This window comes from Sceloporus occidentalis, unplaced genomic scaffold (genome assembly GCF_023333645.1).
Source record: "Sceloporus occidentalis isolate IW3139 unplaced genomic scaffold, rSceOcc1.0.p SCAF_2, whole genome shotgun sequence".
NCBI classification, from domain to species: Eukaryota; Metazoa; Chordata; class Lepidosauria; order Squamata; family Phrynosomatidae; genus Sceloporus; species Sceloporus occidentalis.
The window spans coordinates 67,750,847-67,770,971 of record NW_028316982.1 but is presented as its reverse complement, the minus strand read 5'-3'; the positions used below and the strand labels follow the sequence as shown (position 1 = coordinate 67,770,971).

The 20,125-nt window shown below is 41.2% G+C and overlaps 1 protein-coding gene across 3 annotated transcripts in view; it reads right to left on the bottom strand.

The window, feature by feature from the left end:
* MXI1 (MAX interactor 1, dimerization protein) overlaps positions 1 to 20,125 on the bottom strand; it is a 113,101-nt gene that overhangs the window by 61,199 nt on the left and 31,777 nt on the right. For all 3 annotated transcript variants that reach the window (XM_089509861.1, XM_089509862.1, XM_089509863.1), the window contains exon 3: positions 1,231 to 1,260. In XM_089509861.1, coding sequence (XP_089365987.1) covers positions 1,231 to 1,260 — 30 coding nt within the window. The remainder of the gene's footprint in view (positions 1 to 1,230; positions 1,261 to 20,125) is intronic.

Genomic DNA, 20,125 nt, shown 5'->3' with positions numbered 1-20,125 from the left:
CAGTTTTCGCGCACATTTAGCATTCAGTGTTAATCATAATTGAGCTCAGCTCAGTAGAGCCATCATCTCAGCCCCCAACATTTGACAAAAGGAAGTAAACACACACAGGAAAAGGAAGTAAATGCACACAGGCTTACAATGTAATGGGGTAAGTCAGGACACCAAAATAACAGCTACAAAACACTGGGATGAAAGGACCAGTATACATAAACCTTTCAACCTAAATGTCTACCAATCTTACTCTGGCTACAGTCAGGACACTAAGTCAGGTTGACTCTGCGGTGATCTCCTTATCAGCATTTTCTGAATAGGTTCTAAATAATTCTTCCGCCTCCTGTAAGAATGTTTTCCCTTCCACCACACTACAGCAATGAGCCTGGGAATGTAGACACAACCAGCCTGCAAACCACCCTCCCCATCCTGAAGATAAATTTATGAATAGGCAACCCTGGTACAACGATAGCATCCTGAAAGAAATGCTACAACCTGATCTGCGTGTGAACTAACTCCCTGTTGTCTCAGTAGTATTTATATTACTCTAACTCCTGTTACAAAGGATATGAGTCATAGAGTAAAACTAGCCAAGCAACAAAACTGCACAGCTTGCTAAAACTTGGGCTCAAGTATAAAAAAAAGCCTGTGTCCTGAAGCAGGTTACAAGAGCACCACTCCACAGGAGCAAACAGTTAGCCAGACTCCAGAGGCCATTGGACAATGCCATTTTCCTGTAATGCGACAGGGATTATGACATTTCTGACTGGCAGAGAAAGGAAGGAAAGGGCAACACACAGAGACACACAGAGCTCTTTAGTTAACATGTGCCAGTGCCTGAGAAATCAAATACCCTAGCAACCTCATGTATGGCCATTGGCCCAATCAGATTTCACTTTGCAAAGAGAAGAGAAACAGTACTTTCTCTGCATACAGATTAGTATTAAAAATGGGTCACTTCTTTGCATTTCTGGGAGTGTGGGAGATAGCTTGCTCCTCCCACCCCAATATCCCTATAGAGATTCTCTTGTTGTTGCTTTTCAAACACTCACCTGATACAACTGCAAGAGTGGACCAAAATATAGCCTTACTCAGCCTGGCACCCTCAAGATGTGTTGGTTTATAATTCCCATCATCCCAGGACAGAACGACTGCCATAGGCCACTTTAAGGGTTTAAAAATGAGTCCACACACCGATAAAATTTGCATTCCTTGGAAATCTGTTAATTGGCGACTTACCGGTTCTTTTCTAGTTCGTTGTGCGTAGATCTGGAAGATAAACCAAAGGAGAAAAATAATTAGCCAACTCTGGTCTTATAACACATGAATCTTTCCCCATAAAACAGGATTTTTTTTCTTTCTCCATTCTAAAGGATCAGAGTAACAGATTCACCCCCCCCCCCCCCGCACACTATTATTTACTATGCCTGCATGTAAAACCTCTATTACAAGTATTTAAAAAAAAACACCCTATACTGTAATTCTTATAATATTCAATGTTCTCAAGCTTCAAGATTTTGCTCCAACAATACTCATTTACCCATTGCTTTAGTCACCATCAGTACCTACAGTGAAGTAACTCTGTCCAATTAATGTTATAGATATGATGCTGTTTATATGGGTCAATTACCACCAAATGGAGATAACAATTACATTTTATTTATTATTTATTTTCAAACAAACAAATAAAAAACAACAACAATGTTGGTCTGCATCATGATAATGTAATGAAGCAAGATTAATTTGAATGTATGGACATTGTAAAATCATAATATATAAAGCTTGGAAATGTGGAAAACAGTAGGAAAGGAGGCAATCTGCATTACAGGTGGATGGACTCAAGTAAGCAAGTAACCGCCCTGAGTTAGCAAGACCTGAGTAGGCTAATCTCTTAGAGGTTTGCAATGGTGTGCGTGTGTGTGTGCGCGTGTGTTTAAGAGGTCAATTTAGGCCAAATAATCACCTAAATCTATATATTCATCTCAAATAGAATAGGCCTGTTTAACCAGGATATAGTCGGCCTTCTGTATCCACAGATTCTTTATCCATGGATTCAAGCATCTATGGCTTGAAAATATTCCCTAAAAATAAATTCCAAAAGGCAAACCTTGATTTTGCCATTTTATATATAGGGCCCATTTTGCTATGCCATTGTATTTAATGGGACTTGAGCATCCACAGATTTTAATATCTATGGGGGGTGCTGGAACCAAACCCTCCTTGTCTCCTTGGAGTTTTCTTAAGCTTTTTTAAAAAGGGAATTCTTCTCCACCATTTTGAGCTCTTTTTGATTGGTTTTAAAATGTCTGTCTGAATTCAGTGGCATGTCATAGCTGTATCACTGCTCAATTTCTTCTGCCCCTCCATAATAGCTATTGGTGATCAGAATACTGGCCACAGATTTTTATTCTGCACATGGGAAAATAAAATTTCTGAAAGTATTTTAATACCCTATGCCTATTCATACAACTTGTTTTTCAGCCAAGGTGCTCACAATTAAATAAGAGTGAAAAACACTCTTGTTCTGTTCGTGCCCCCTCAAAAACCCAAATGAAATCCCTCTGAACTACATGTCAAACAACAGTGTTTAAAGACCAAGAAGAAAAACTCACACTGTAATGAACTTACTCATTTGGAGCAATCTCTGTGCAAATTTCATTAGTGTATTATTAGTTTTATTTACTGTATGTCTCCCTCTTCCTGGAGACTCCATTAAGCATTACAAACCCAAAGATATGCAAGGGATTGAATTCCTACATTATAATGAAGCCAGTCATCAAGGTTGGCGCTGAAAGAACAAAGTTCGGTCCACCGCTGGGAACAAAATTAAAACAGCAGGCTCTCCCTATTTCTCACACACAGGAGACTTTTTATTACTTATCTCCCTTCTATCATAACACCACAACTAAGGAGGGCCGCCATCTTGTCATGAAGCTGGCTAATTTCTCCTGTGATTTATAACCATATTGGCATAAAATAAAATAGTAGGAACTTTCCCAGACAAGACAAGAGGGGGGAAAGGTGGTGGTGGGGGACTTCTGCAGCTGCTAAATATATCCTTTCAGGCTTTTACGAGGAACAATCCCTAAAATAGAAAACATTTTGAAATACATCTAGTGTTCTTGGCAACTTCAGGGATAACTGGAATTCTCATTTCAGAAATGTTGCTGTTCTCCAGAAACTTAATTGTATGTTTATAACAGTCTTTAGCAGAAACCTAAATCAAAACTCTTAATGATCCTGTGAGGCTGTCTGGGTCTATATAATCATTTAATGCAGTGACATTCAGACTCTTGTTAGAGAAAGTCTATATAACCATTCATACTGACATAGGACATTATCCATCAGTTTTATAAGCACTAAATTTACTACAGTCAGCCTTCTATAGATTGCCATCCACGGCTTTAAAATGTTCCAAAAATATACAAATTCCAAAACACAAACCATGATTTTTCTATTTTATATAGGCTATTTTACTACACCATTTTATTTAATGGGACTTGAACCTCCACGGTTTTTGTTATCCACAAGGAGTCCTGGAAGAAAACTGCAGAGGATACCAAGGGTCCACTGTACTTATACCATATGTCCACACAGAGGTCCAGTCAAACCAGAAGTAGGGAGTAAAGAGCTTAGGAGCAGACAAGCTCCCAAATGCTTCATTTTTGTACAAGATCATCTCACCCTTGCTCACATTTAGTCATGATTCACCATAATGCTTAGATTTCCCTACAGCAGTACTAGGGCAAAGCAAGCTATATGCCACCATTTGGCCCACACAATGCCAACAATTTACTTTTGCACTGAATTTTGTTCCACTGTTTTACAGTCTGGTCTTTCCATTTTTACAAGGCCATGCTGATCTTGAGGGCTAACCCCAATCAAAATTTACTGTTCCTAGTTTTTTCTTTTACCAGGTAGCTGCACACTCGACAAGGATAACTAAGCCTTCACCAAAGAAGGCACGAAACAGCCCTGCATCAAAAATAGCTCTCTCAGGCAAGGCACTCTCATCACGGTCATAATCTTTGGGTGTAGTTTTAAAATGTATCACACCAGTGAATGGTTTAAGGTCATCTGATGTTGAGGAGCTTCTGAAACTGAGGCTGCTAACACACTGCAGAATTAATGCACTTTAACTTTCATGGTTCCATTCTATGGAATCCTGTGATTTGTAGTTTGTTGTGATCTCTCTGACAGAGAAAGGCTAAATATCTCACAAACCTACAAATTCCACAATTCCATAACATCAAGCCATGGCAGTTAAAAGAGTGTCAAACTGCATTAATTCTGTAGTGCAGATGCAGTCTAAGTAGGTGAGGTGCCGATTATCACCTTGCAGATCAAAGGGAGTGCCATGTAAAAGAAAGAAAGAGATAAAATGTATATATATGTGTATGTGTCTGTCTGGACAGATAGATACTTTAATTGATTAATACTTATGAGCTATGAGGATCACATTTCATCTCATCACAATATATCCAAGAGTGGGAGAAAAGACAATCCCACTGGAAGTAGTTCATTTGCTGGTTCCATCCTTCATGTCTAGCTTCACTTGTGTCCAATGCCAAAAATTAAAAATCATAGAATCAATAAATATCTTCAAGCTGTCTGACTTGGATCTTCTTAGCAGAAGAGCTTGGTAACTGCAAAATGAATTAAAATTCAGACATGTTTTTTTTCTTGCTTACTCCAGATAATTTACTGTTTTACTCCTCTGGATTCTATAGGTCAGACTGTTTCTTATAGAAACAAGCAGGCCTAGAAAGATAATGTAGCAGTTGTCTGTGATTCTGTTCAGGGTTTTCACACATTGTATTCTATTCCAGTTTCTCACCTCTTCTCCCACTAATTGGTCAGTATTCTGTCCCCTCAGAACATGCTGAGTCCTTACCAAGCTCTAGGGTTGCCAGAGTGAAAACTGGAGTGAGCCTTTCTAATAAATGTGCAAAAACAGATATTTCAGGTGTTGCTTGTTAGCTGGTTGCACAAAGCACACACACTGAAATTTCCTTGTCTAAACAAGGAAAGGTACAAGAGCCCTCTCCAGTTTTCACTTTGGCAACTCTACTGGGCTGTTGCTAGTTCCTCCCTTTAGTGGATTCCTTCCTATTCAGTTTACACTTTTGTGGAATTCCTCCCTATCCCCCAGATTATTTGCACTTCTGCAATCCTCGGGGTTCCTCAAAGCATGGCAACATCTTCCTCTCGTGCACTGGTGCTACCCTGGCAACATAAGAACCAGCACTATAAGAGTTGAGATTGCTATCACTTTGTACCATTTCTTCACCCATGAGCGATTCAAGCCATAATGCAAGCAAACACATTTGGTTTCTCACTTATAAACCCTTGCAGGAGGCCTGGAAACATTTGCAAGAAGGCTGCTTTAAAATCTCTGAGATCTGTGGCTCACAGTTCCACCCTGTAAGCCTTATGTCTTTCAGTGTGCAAAGCGTAGAGGCATGTAATTGTACAATCCCCTTGCAGCTCTAGATTCCTTGTTGCACCAAGTGTTTCCTGTAGTGACTGCACAAAAGTTCACGGAAGGGCATTAACAAGCCAACTTGTTCTGCTCATGTTTCTTTGTATCCAGTCCATTGTCTTTTTCAATTTGGATATTGTTATGTAAGGCAGGAAACTTACTTATCTACATCAAGTGGGAGGTAGCTTAAAATCACTGCATATCAGATCATTTGCAGAAATATGTGGTAAAAAAGAAAGGTCAGACAGTCTCTCTCTCTCTCCATTCTTGGTCCCCCCCCCCAACAAACCTTAGAACTCCAGTTAGGGAAGAAACGTTAAAAGTCTCCTACAGCAATGAGTGAATGTCTAAATGGGACATAAGCCACAATTCTGCAGCTGTACCAGATTCACTGAAACAAACAGGAACTCAAGAGAAGCCAAGTTTGGACTTCCACATGCTGGAACATTATGTGAAAATGTGAGGTCCCATGTCACCTGGTGTGCAGCAGACATGCAACACAATGGCTGTGATATACCACTGCAGTTTGAAGGCCAATATATCACTCAGGTTATGAAACAGCTCTCAGGATTCTCTGAGCAGTGCTGCCAGCCTAGACTTTTGCTAATAATGTGTTATTGAAATATTAAGCAACGTCAAGTTTTCAGCACAAGCAAGGCAATGTAAATAATACATCTGCTTAACCCACTTTCTTTATTTAAATAAATATGGTGTTCCTGGGGATGGGAAAACGACCTTTAGAAATACAGGCTTGTGAACAGCCAAAGTTAACCTCTATAGGCGTACAGAAAGCAATGCTTAGTTGGAGCAGCAAGCAATCTTGGCAATTTGTTACAGGTCACAGGTATCTCTTTACACGTATTTAAAAATTCACTGGAGTGCTATAGCCACATGCAGAAGTTTCTCCAAGGAGCAAAACTTGCTGGCTCTAACACTTGAGGGAACCATTGCTTGTGCAGACCCACTTCATAGGCATGCATGAAAGGACTTTTTACCAGAGCCTGAATATTTTTATTTTTTGATCTACAACTCCTAGAACTATTTAGGCAGTTAGGCCAGTGGTCCTGGCTAGCTTAGGCATTCTGGAAGACATAGACCCAAAAAGGTAGCTTCTCTAAGCTCTGATTTCCTCTGAACAACTTCCAAATAGTGGAATATACTTGCTACAGAATCACAAATCAAACTTAATTCTCATGGGTTTTAGAAAAGGTGTCAAGATACAGCCTTTTAACTTGAGCTTTTAAACTGTTTTTAGTGGGTTTTATTGTTTTGAATAATGCTTTTATTGTCAGCTTACACATTTTTGTTTTCACTGTTTTTCTTCCACTTGGTAGGCTTTACAGTAAAGTGGTATAAAATCCTTATGCAAATAAACAGCTAGAATTCTTGTCACAAGATGTTAACCATTTTGGTTTTTTACCTCTTTTGGTTGATCAGGCTAGCCAGGAAGAGAAGTTCTAACACTGATATAAGCACAGAAGCTGTGGAATGATATATAAAAGCATAACTGTGGAATGAGACATAAAAGAATAACTTTTACATCCATCAGAGTAGAGGGCATTAAGTGAAATACCGTCTATTTTCACTAGATTATACAGCTAGGGAAAGAGTCTTGAAGGGTTTGTATAAATCTATAATACTATAATTTTTCACCAATATCAGCAGGAAGATCAACAATTTCACTGTCTGCATATAATTCAGAATGCAGGAGGGCCAAACTCTACCCACAACATTTATCAACTGCTTTTCTTTGTTGGTTTATAAACTGGAAATCTGCATATGAACTCATAAGAACAAAACACTACCCCTAAGAAATTATGTGTTTGGGGAGGGATGGGCAGTCCGACAAAAGAGTGTTGGTTTTTTTTTTTTTTTTTTTTTTTTTTTGTGATTATGGTATTTTGATGTGATTTCCCTGGGTAAAATCTGCTTTCTCACCAGACATTGTAGCAAATGAATGTGGTTCCTGGTGCTGGCATTATACAAACTGGCCTCCCGCTTCTACTTTTTAAAAAAAACCCCCCATACTTTGTATTTTAGAACTGAAGGCTGCAGGAAGGGTTTGGGCTTTAATTTAGCCAATAGGTGCACCTGTATCTCCAGATACCTTCCTCCAAGTACACACAGGGGCCCTTGCTCCTATGGGTTATGGGACTTATACTCTTTCCATATACTCTAACTGTCCTGATTTGGCAGGGACAGTCCCATTAACCTTCCGTTATCTCACATTTTCACCTGCTTCAACAAATGTCCCAGTTTTGCTCTCTTCCTTCCACTTTCCCCCTTCATTTACAGCGCTTCATAATAATATGAATAATAATAATAATCTTCATTTTTCTTCAGTAGGTGTAAATGGGGTTCAAAATGCAAAAATAGTATGCCTTCAAGTAACTCAGCAGGAGGAAAAGGAAAGAAAAGCATTGTGCCCTTTCCAGTAGGCTTGGGCAAAAGCCAACTTCTGATGCCTCTCCCAACTTCTGTGTTCTTCTCATTAATAACTTTTGCCCTCTTGACCACACACTGATATTGGTTGGCTTCATGTATCCTGGTTTTCATTTGTAAAATGTTAGAGGATACAGTTTTTATGTCAGAAAGAGAAACGTACCTTTTTTCTTTCTCCTACCTTTTCCCCTCAAAGGAAGGAAAGATAATTGGGAGGAGCAGCCAGAGGGAAGCCAATGTTTTCTATCTGTCTCTGTTTTTTTAAAAAGGGAAGGGGAAATGGAACTGCACTGCTATTTGATAAACTTGAAGAGGAGCAGATTGAGCATGTCCAGTTGCTTTTCCTGGATCCCTATGCTTTGGTGCATTGGGCCAGCTGCCCGAATTTCATTTGTGTGCTGGGGATGGATGCTGCCTGGTGTGTCATGTTGCCTATTTTTTTACACATATATTTTATTAGCATATTAATACAAACTTTGAACATATAAAAACCAAAAGAAACATAAATAGGACATAACAGATTATACAAAACAAAAGAAAAGAAAAAATCCTGGGCTTTTATTTGTATTTGAAAATACTGATTGGAAGGAGGTCTGTCCTTTGGCTGTCTGTGTATATATGCACACTGCCTGTGATGTGATTTTGTTTTGTTGGCTGGGACATTTAGTCTAATTTGTTTGAGTTAGAGGTTCCCTGAATGTTTGGGTGTGTGTGTGGGGGGGGTATTTTGCCTCAGGGTTTGTGTGTCATTTGGACATGACTTGGCTTTTGTAGGTGGAGAGAAGGAATAATATGTGTCTCTGAGCATCATCGGTTTCCCCCCCTGGGAAATAAAGTGTTTTATTGTGCTATGAATGGCCAAACATGTGGAAGATGTAGATCAGATCTAGCCACTGCTATAAATGTGTTCTTGGACACATGGCATACCTGCTGTGACTAGGCAGGCCTTCGAGGTAACCATTTTGTAGTGGTTTATATGACTATTTGTAAATATTTGAAGAATCTCCATATGCTCAAGAAAGTGAGTAGGGCCCTGGTACTACATCATTTATTACAGATAATATAGCCATTCCGAAAAATAATCATAAACTAGGGACTCTGTTCATACCTATGAAAAAGAGATGGCATCATCAAAGACAAACAAGGCAATGACCACATTATATCAAGATTCATTTTTAAAACTACTGCAGCAAGTAGATTTATAAGAAGATAATACTTTCTCTGTCAAAACTGGTTATATAAATTCAGTTTATACATAAAAAATAATCAAGACTGTTAGTAGTATTCTTAACTCGCTTCCCATGTTCACATTCCAGGTTGAGAGATTACAAGAAAATTGAATGAATGTCATCTTTTTGACTTGTTTTTGCCAGATGATAGAATCATGGAGTTGGAAGATACTCCAAAGGCCATCCAGTCCATCCCCATTCTGCCATGCAAGAACTCACAATCTAAGTACCCCAACAGATGGCCATTCAGCCTCTGCTTAAAAACCTCCAGAAAAGAAGACTTCATTACTCTCTGAGGGAATATGTTCCAATGTCGAACAGCTCTTACCATCAGGAAGTTCTTCCTAAAGTTGAGGTGAACTCTATTTTCCTGTATGTAGCTTGAATCCATTACTCCATGTCCTAGTCTCTGCAGCAGCAGAAAACAAGCTTATTCCAGCCTCAATATGACATCCTTTCAAATATTTAAACAGGGCTATCATGTCACCCTTAACCTTCTGTTCTCCAGGCTAAACATACCCAGCTCTCAAAGCCACTCCTCATAGGTCATAGTTTCCAGACATTTCTCCATTTTGGTCACCCTCCTTTGGACATGCTCCAGTTTGCCAACATCCTTCTTGAATTGTGGTGCCCAGAACTAAAGATAAAATATCTTTCATCAAAACAAATTCTGGTTTACTTCCTCCTTGCCAAAAAAAAAAAAAAGGCCTCTCCTGGCCTAAACTAGTCCAGTGAAAGCCAAAAATATAGTGAAGTATTTGGGGGACATTTTTAATACAAATAAAATTTCCAAAATAAAGCTTAAATATATAAGGAGTGGCAGTGTGTGGCCTTCCAAATTGCCACTAAAGCCAAGAGGAAGAAAAGGATGTAGATTGGCAAAAGGAAGAGCGTTCCTGCTTGAACTGCTTTTTGTCTTCTCTCTTTTTCCCCCAAAGGCAGGGCCTTCTTTTTGTCCTTGCCTTCGACAAGGACTGGTTCGAGGGACTCACCAAACAATTTAGTGCCTAGGAAGGGAGTGAAAGCCAAATTTTATTTTGATTTGGTGTCAACATTCCAGTTCTTCAACCAGAATTGTCACCTAACTGCTACCACTGATGCCTGGCCCCGGCACAGAACTGTACTGCGTCCAGGGTGCCATCAGCCACAAAGGCATTGGCTTTGATAATTTTGTTTAGTGTTTGTCTTGTTTTGGTATCAGTGGCTGGAACTGTCTCTAACAAATCTCTGGTCCACTGGAGGGTGGTGTGTGTGACCATAGATTCCGCAGCCACGTCCCTGATTGCCGTAGAGACTGCTTTGTGGGTGTACTGGAGAGCTGCTTCAGTTCTCCTACCTTCTGCGTTTCTCAGTGTGTCCTTGCCATCCCTGCTGAACACTGCTGATGAAACCAAGGCTGACACCAGGGCGTCAACCAGTGGCACTTTGAGTTTATCCATAACAGCCTGTTGGAAATTATATAATTTCCTAACAGCATTATGGTTGGGTCGACCAGCCGCTGGTCTGTTCCACTCATCCCTGATAATCTGCATTAAAGTGTAGGGACAAGGGATCTCATGAACCGAAGGAGCTGTAACAGGAAACAATTCCTCTCCCACTCTGGGAAGGTCAGAGTCTTCTATTGGTGCTTGGCCCGTGGGGAGACTAATGCCCAGAGTTTTAGTTGTCTTTTTCAGAAGTAGAGGAAAGTCCTCTACTCGAAACAAACGGGAAGAGGATGGGGCATCCCTATCAGTTTTCCCCTCTTCTTCACACAATTCCCCCTCCTCAGACTCAGAAACTATAGTTTCATAATTCCCTTCTGTATAATCCTCATTAGAGGAATGGAAAGAAATGGAGCGTTTGCGCTTTAAGGCGCCTTTGGCCTGCTTGCAGCATTTGGCTGGGGGCTGGTAAGACATATCAGTCTCAGAGTCAGAGGCCTCTTCCCTATCCCCCCTTGACCCTGAGTTGGGTGTGGATTGGCTCTGGGAGAAAGAAGCCAGGCCCTGAGGGGTCTGTCTGTTGCCAGCGTCCCCCCTCTGGGAAGCGATGGGCCCCTTGTCCCCAGCCTGGGCAAGCCCGCTCGGGTCCCTTGCACTGATGCTCGCTGGGCCCTGGGCTGTTGTGCTGGTAGAGGGCTGGGGGTGTCCTCGCTATGGGTGCCCCGACGATGGCCATTATTGGCACCATTTTTGCCTCTGGAGCAGTCGGAGGCAAGATGGCGGCTGCCATCGGCAAGAGCATGATGGCAGCTTCCATCGGCGTCCCCGTGAGCAAGATGGCCCCCAGTGGCCTCCACATGGGCAAGATGGCTGCCCCAATAGCCCATATGGCCAGCCCCATAAAAGGGTGTCGGGAGGACGTTACTGGGCATGAAGCTCATGACTGGCTCATGACTACCCACTGTTAGGATGTTTAGGCCCTTCTCTGCTGGGAAACTGAAGTTGCCAACCTTGGTACAGAGGAAGCCCACATTTAGATTAGAGCTCAGCTGAGGAAGAAAGATGGTAAGACAGAGGAGCTAGTGGAAGGCACACACTGGGCAAAATGGGGAGCCCAAACTCCTCACCTTCCATTGCTACCAAGGAGTCTGCAGACCCTTCTGTTCTTAAAATCAAACTTCCTTCCCTCTTTCACTGTAATGTGACAGGGCAATCTCCTTGTCTTCATGGATGGAACTGTAGTAATCACTTCTAGTGTGATCCCAAGGTCTACCACATAGAGGGATAAATGGATCTCTTCTAAAATATACTGCATGACAAAATTCTTTGTTGTCCTTCTGAGTACTCCTCATCCAGAAACTGAAACCAATAAAGACTAATGCTAAAATACTGTGGTATGGATTCGTAATACAATTGAGCAGGAAGGGAATACCAAAAAAAGGTTTCACCATCCAGAAACCAAGCAAAGAAGCAAGGTTGAAGTCTGACACCACAACTGGCCTGGTATCAAAGTGAGCCATGACCCTGAGTAGTATAAATAATTTACATTATTGATCCAGATCAGTTGATCATATTATTTACCAAAGCAGTTTTGAATATGGTGGCCACAATGGTGGCTAGTAGATCAGTTGCACTTCACTTGTGATGCCATCTGTTGAACACTGGGAGTAAGAAATGCCAAGGGTCAATTTCTACAAGTGCAGGGCTGGCTTTGAAAGAAGTAGAGGAAGGATTTATGCCTTATTTTTCTGAAGCAGATGTTTAGGACCCAGGCATAGAGAGGGCTCAGTTATGTTCGAGAGTTCTATGCTACAGCAACAACTTTGTTTGTTTGTTTGTTTGTTTGTTTATTTATTTAGTATTTATTTATTTAGTAGTTTGTTTTTCCACTGAGAAACAAAACATCACCATTTAAAGTAAATACAAAACCCTTTCCAGAGTTAGACCAGTGATGGATTTTGTTCATCAGGCCTAACTTCTTCTAAGCTATCTGGATTTTCCTTCTAAAAGGAATGTTTATCCCTTATATGTCTTAGGATAAATAGCATTGTTGCTATTCTAGTGCATATTCTCACCTTGGAATGACCCAGGGCAGTAGTCTTGGTTACTTGGTTAAGAATCTCCTAGAATTTGTTGGACTAATTGATCTACACATCCTCTCCAGCCACCATGGTGCAATGATCTGAGTACTGGACTGAGATTCCAGGAGACAAAGGCTGAATCTTTGCTCAGCCATAAAAAGTCACTGGGTGACCTTGGATAAGTCTCAGTCTTAGGCAAATGCAATGGCAAACCCACTCTGAATAAATCTCACCAAGAAAACCCTAGAAGAGGGTGGCCATAAATAATAGTCAACCTGAAGGCACATGACGAACATTCTTTCCAGCAATAAGAGCATACAGTCAGGCCCACAGAAAGAGGAACTACCTTTCCTGTGTTGTAGGCATAAAACTAAATAGCCAATCACTAACTCTGACCAGGAAGCCTAGCAACAGCAAAGATCACTTTTCTAAGAAATAGATGTAGTCCACTTCTGATAATGAAGGGTGGCTCCTGCAGCTGGCCGCCTGTGATCAACCTGATAGGAGTATCAGGCTGCTTTCAGACATCCAGGAAAGTTGTGCTGCCTCCAAGTATGGAGGTCATGTTAGATCACTTGGAGTTCAAGGTACTTATAGACAATTAGGTCAAAAAAACCTGACTGGGCCAATGTCAGCTAGGACACTTTCTGACTGAGGTTGCATCTGGATGGCAGAATTAATGCAGTTTGACACTGCTTTAACTGCCATGGCTCTGTGCTGTGGAATTCTGGGATTTGTAGTTTTGTGAGATATTTAGACCCTGTCAGAGAGCTCTGGTGACACAATGAACTAGAAACCCCAGAATTCCATAGCATTGAGCTGTAGCAGTTAAAGCAGTGCCGAACTACATTAATTCTGCAGTGCCGATGCAGCCTGAGTGAGCTTATGAGCCTGGATCTCCCTGATCCTAATCTGTCTAACCCCTGCACAATATCAGTGTGGTTTTTTCTCTCCAAAGGGTGGGTTTTGAACAGAAGATTATCTATAAACCAGTTCTGCACATGATTCTGGTAGAAAAACAGTCATTTCTAGAGCTAGAGTAACAGAAAGATCCAGTCATCTCACTGCACAACCAACACATTCAGCCCTTCTGCTTGGGCACCAGTTGAAATGTGAGCACTTTCAAACTGGCTTTCATTTGGATTAGAAACCAAGGAAAGGTGCCAAGATGTATTTCCACAATATACACAACTCCTATTTTCTTGGCCAACAGGAAGAACAATATATGGGTAGAAGTGAGCAGCCTAGTTCTGTCAAAAAGCATCACCTATTGCAAGACTCTCTCTTTGCCACAGGGATCTGGAATAAAAGTTCAAGCTGAACAGGTACTTGTTGTTACACACACATCTATCTGCCTCTCACACTTAAACTCTGTCAAATATTTGCACTTGCTAGAGTCAGCACGGTTGAGCGGTTTGAGCATTGATCTGTGACTCTTTGAATCCCCCCCGTTCAGCCATGAAAACCCACTGGGTGACATTGGGCAAGTCTCAGACTCTTAGCCTCAGAGGTTGGCAAAAGAATATAACAGGCATTATGAGAAGCTGAATAACCTCTATATTTTTGTGGGCTGGATAGTGTAAAAACATCTGCTTGGCCAAAGAATTTAAGAGGCCTTCATCCCTCTTAAGACAAAAGAGGAAGAAGCAAAAGAGGCACATCTAACATAAGGAATGGTTCTGTACAGAATGGTCTGCTGTTTTCATTGTGCCAGAGCTTAAAAACATTATTTTTTTTCTAAGTGGCCATATTGGTTGGGAGAATTCTAGGAATTAATAGTCTAAAAAAGTAACATTTCCAAACTCTGCACTGCAATCAGTTCCAAAAAGTTGAGGGGATATCACTGCCATCAATATTGTGGTGCCTCAGTGATGTTCAAGTACAGTGGCTCATTTGCCTATCAGTACCCAGCAATTTAAATGAACCCAGACATGTAGTCCAATCATGTGCACCACAGATCAGGATACACAAATACCAACATGTCTATATCCTTGGATCCAATCACAGTTTACTTCCTAGATTTAGCCAACCTGCATTTATATTGCAATGAATTTGCTGTTCTGTTAGTTGTGGATCATGCACACTCACTGAAGTGACCAGCAATGATGCACAGAAGTGTAAAGCTGACTTGGACCCCATGTCTGTTTACTCCAGAGAAATGTTCATGAATCACCCATAGCTAAGGTAGAGAACAGGGGAACTCACTGGGTGACCATGGCCAAGTCACACATTCTCAGCCTCAGAAGATGGCAATGGCAAACCCTTGTCTGAAAAAACTTGTCAAGAAAACCTCATAATAAGTACGCCTTAGACCAGGGGTAGGCAACCTTTTTGAGTCGGGGGCCAGGTTGCTGTCCCTCAGACAACTGGGGGGCCGAAGCCGGGGGTGGAGCTTCCACCCTCCAGGGGCGGAGCCACATGCCAGGGGTGGAGCTTCCACCTTCTGGGGGCAGAGCCACATGCCAGGGTGGAGCTTCCACCCTCCAGGGGCGGAGCCACACACTGGGGGTGGAGCTTCCACCAAAGCATCATCATCATCATCACCACCACCACTATCATTGTTACAGCACTTCGGAAAGTCACACTGTCTCACCTTCATAAATAATAAAAATAATGAAATGAAATAAAAAGCAATAATAAAAATAATGAAATAAAAAAACAAAAATAAGTGTTATATATTTTTAAAAAATAATGGAAAAAACCCAAGGCAGACCTGAAATGACTCACCTTTCCACCTCCTCCCCCTCTTTCTCACTGAGAGGGCATTTTGCAGAAAGAACACCCAGGGCAAGTAGTAATATTAATAACAGTAATAAAGTTGCAAGCAAGGAAATTACTAAAATGCAATTGAAAATAAACTGCAGCAAGCATGCACACTGTATCAACCCAGAAAAGCCACAAGTTGGTGAGAGAGCATTTTGCAGAAAGATCACCCAGCTAACCCCCTCCCCCAATGAACCAACCTCTGGCCTCGCTGTGGCTGCAGCTGCTGCTCTGGCTCCCTGGCTCTGTACTCCTTCCTTCTTCCTCCTCCTCCTTTCCCTGCTCTTAGGGAGGAGGAGGGCGGAGGGCGAGGTGGAGCCTGCTGCAGGCCTGCTGCAGCCCCTGGAGCCCTGTTGGAGTGCTACAGGGGCTGCACCAAGACTCCTACATGGGCGCCGCCATTTTGTTTTTCAAAATGGCGACCGAAATCTCATGTGACCTTTGCCATCCTGAGGTCACACGAGACTTCGGCCGCCATTTTGAAAAACAAAATGGCGGCCGGAGCGGCGAGAAAACGGGGAAAATCGGCGGCAATCGGCGGCAGGACTGCGCAGGGGCCGGTAGGAAGGCCTTGGCGGGCCGAATCCGGCCCGCGGGCCGCAGGTTGCCGACCCCTGCCTTAGACTCACCATAAGTCAGAAATGATTTGAAAGTACACAGCAACAGTTCTACTTGTTCTACTTTATTTAAACTGTAGTGGTTAGTGTTCCAAGGCTTTTTAAAAAAGATATGAATAGACACTTCTAAAAATGATTCAATAACATTATGATCAAATAATATTAAATTAGATTATATTATATTAAGTGATAGAACAAACAATCAAAAGAGATTATATGAATGCTCACATAAAACAGGCAAAGAACATCGAAAGATGGAACATTTCTGTCAAAAAAGAAAGACAAGTATCTTTTTAAATCTGCCTGTTAAAAAAGCAAGATTAGGAATTTGGCTGGAAGTCAGCATACTTTTTGCTTCTCAGCAGACAAAAAAGGAAGCTAAAAATCCATTACAACACTCCCTTCTAATACATCTGTGAACAATTTTTGGAGAAATCTTTTGATATTTATTGTCCATATTACTCAATTCATACCAACCAAAAATATCCCTCCAGATAAGTAGTGCAACCTCTTAACATTCAGGAGTGAAGCTGCAATGGCCTAATTCATAAGAACATTGACAGGATCAGGACCTTGTTTTCAACTGGTGTCTGCTTTTAAACAATTTTTTTTCTGAAATAAAGCCAAAGCAGATGTAATCATCAAGGCTTTTAAATGACAACAAAATGCTACTGTTTTATTTGCAGTTTTATGTAACTGTTTTCTAATTGCTTATTGCTTTTCATTTGGTATTTTGTTGCTGTTTTAAGATTAATTACTTTGTAAGCCACTTATGAACCTGTTTGATCCAAAGGTAGGATATAAATGCCAACAATAAATCAAATCAATCAAGACAGCAATCTGTTGTCCACTTACATAGGAGTTAGCCCAACTAAAACAGTGAGATTTATTTTGCAGTAAACCTGCATAAGATCAGGTTACATATGCCGTATATACTCGACTATAAGTCAGCCTCATGTATAAGTCAAGGGCAAATTTTGGGGCTAAAATTATGGGTTTTGATCTGACCCATGAATAAATTGAGGGTAAAATTTAGTGGTGTGAAACAAAGGATCTAAAGAATGAAGGAAAGGAAAACAATGCCAGAGAACTTATAAAATTACAGCAGGCATCACTGTTTGTGATCACACTAAAGGCTGAATGGATCAGAGAATAGAAGGGGGTCAGTGAATCTAGGACAGATTATGCTCTTGCCTTTCATCAGAGGGTGGTTCCCTTTTTTATAGGTGTTAAAGTACAGGACTTACATTGACCTGTGGAAAAGTCAATCCAGGTTTTTGGAGTCAATTTTTTGACTAAAATTTCTAGACTTATATATGCATATATACAGTATGCATTCCTGTGGTGCCATCCTGCAACATCCCACATTTGTACAGCATCATTGCTGTTCCCTACAGAAGATCTTCAGTACACAGTATGCACATCTTCAACGCACAGTATACACTCAAGAGTCTTGCCAGTTTTCTTTCTAAAAGGGGGGGGGCACAGAGAGATACTAGTGCCTACAGCTTGAAGCTACTGCATTAGATAGCACACTGCAGAACAAAAGAGACAGTGGGCATCTGGGTTTGAATTGGGCAAATGCTTCATTGCATTTAAAACTAACTATGCAAATGATGCAGTGCAAACAGCTGTTTGGGAGTGGGCAAAAGTATTTCTAATATGCCTCCCTTTTCCCAGTGTTTCACAAATACTCACACTCACTGTTTCACCCTTCTTCTACTCCTTAAATCCAAATATAACATTAAAAAAGGATCCCAAACTGCTGAGAGTCCAGCCAATCAGGGATCACAAACAGGACAAGGTCACAGCGCCAAGTGAGAGTTTGGATGACTTCATGAAAAACAAACACTCTCCCTCTGAAAAACCAGAAAGGAAAAACAACAAGAGGTTCATATCCCAAGCAATCAGGCTGATGGTCACCATCCTGCAGCACTCTGCAGTTGCACTGGCTGCATGAATGAATGCATCTTTTGCCCTAATTCTCTTCTTCTTACAGATGATAAACCAGGTCAGGACAGGCATTTCAATGCAAAAATCATCTGACTGCACAGATTTACTTTCAGTGGGATGTCTTTTCATATGGGCAGCTATGTGCTTCTGTAAGAAATTGCCAGAATGCCGCTGAACATGCTAACAACAACCCTGTGAACTAGGGCAGAGGAACATCAGCCTTGGCAATAAGGTTCCATTCCCTCTACCACTGCCTGCTAACTGTTGTCTAACAAAACAGTTTTATACCCTTTTCACAAAGGGGCATGAAAAATTTCTACAAGAAACAAGGAGAAAATATTCATGAAATATACCTCTCACCTCCCATTTTGACTCATAGCTATTTCAAATTATTCAGAATTATGCCATGAACATCCATGAAAGTATGCCTGGAAATATGTGAATTAGAATGAACAGTGCATGCCTCAGCAGACATGGAAAAGTCTTCTGGTCTACATTATTGCAGATCCATATATACATTCTCAGAAAAAGTACAGTAGAGTGATGTCAGACATTGCCCTCAGCAACTGATTCATAAGTATGGGAGGATTTATTTTTGTCAGTGCAGTAATACTCCACTTGACAATATTACATATATTTTTCCTGGAACACACAAACTCTGCTTTATTCCTCAGTAAGCTTTTCTATCTAATAAACTGTGTTAGGCATACCAAAATAGGTGCTTTGTAGCCTACCATACATATCTGACATAGCTTAGAGCCTATGCAACTATGGATACCCCTATCAAGCTATTCATTCTCTTGATGCTTTATGCTTGTTACATGCCAATGTGATGTCTACTATGGTCAGGGAATGTATATGAATGTTTTTGTCTATTATTTGTGTCTATAGCCTTTCCTCCAATTAGCTCATTTATAGTCTTTCCTCCTCACTGTATGCTCACAACCACACCTTGTGAGATAGGTCAGGTTGAAGGAGGGAATGACTGACCCAATCCCAGAAGAAGCCCATGCTTGTCTGCTCAGAAACTAACACCACTATGTTCACTGCAGCCTCATTGCCAGATGCATATGGAGCTCTGTAAACAGCACTCAAATTCTGCATTCTGAAACATTATAATTCATAAATATTCTCGATATTGGATCACTAGTTCTGAAGCAGCATTTCCCATTATGTACCTTTTAGAATAATTTGTTAGGAAAAGGCTTGAGAACAGAAGATAGAAGTTCTGGCTTTTGCAGGTAGCAGAAGGAATAAAGCAACCCCAGAGAGCGGAAAGAGGGCATTGAAGAACATGTGAGCTTTCCCTCATACTCATACTGAGAAAAGGTACATCCTAGAATCATAGAGTTGGAAGAGCCATCCACAAGGGTCATCCAGTCCAACCCCCTGCCATGCAGGAAGTCTCAATCAAAGCATCCCTGACAGATGGCCATCCAGCCTTTGCTTAAAGATGTCCAAAGAAGGAGACTCCACCACACTCTGAGGGAGTGTGTTCCACTGTTGAACAGCCCTTACTGTCAGAAGTTCCTCCTAATGTTGAAGTGGAATATCTTTTCCTGCAGCTTGCATCCATTGCTCCGGGTCCTGTTCTCTGGCGCAGTAGAAAACAAGCTTGCTCCATCCTCAATATGACATCCCTTCATATATTTAAACAGGGCTATCATATCACCTCTTAACCTTCTTTTCTCCAGGCTAAACATCCCCAGCTCCCCAAGTCGTTCCTCATAGGACATGGTTTCCAGACCCTTCACCATTTTAGTCGCCCTCCTTTGGACATGCTCCAGTTTCTCAATGTCCTTTTTGAATTGTGGTGCCTAGAACTGAACACAATATTCCAAGTGGGGCCTGACCAAAGCAGAATATAGTGGCACTATTACTTCCCTTGATCTAGATCCTTCCGAAGTCTACTTTGCTTCCAGGTCTTTAAAAATACATTCTCTTGGCACACCATAGCACAACAACATAACATGTTTTCTGGCTTTAAAAAAATAGAAATGATATAGCTGGAATACAAATAGTCATTCCTATGAGCCAAAATGTCATAGCTTCATACACTAAGTAAACAGGAATCCACGAGTGAAGGGAACTCATATGAGATGTTTCAAAGGAACTCAGGAAGGCATCACAATTTTGTTACAGA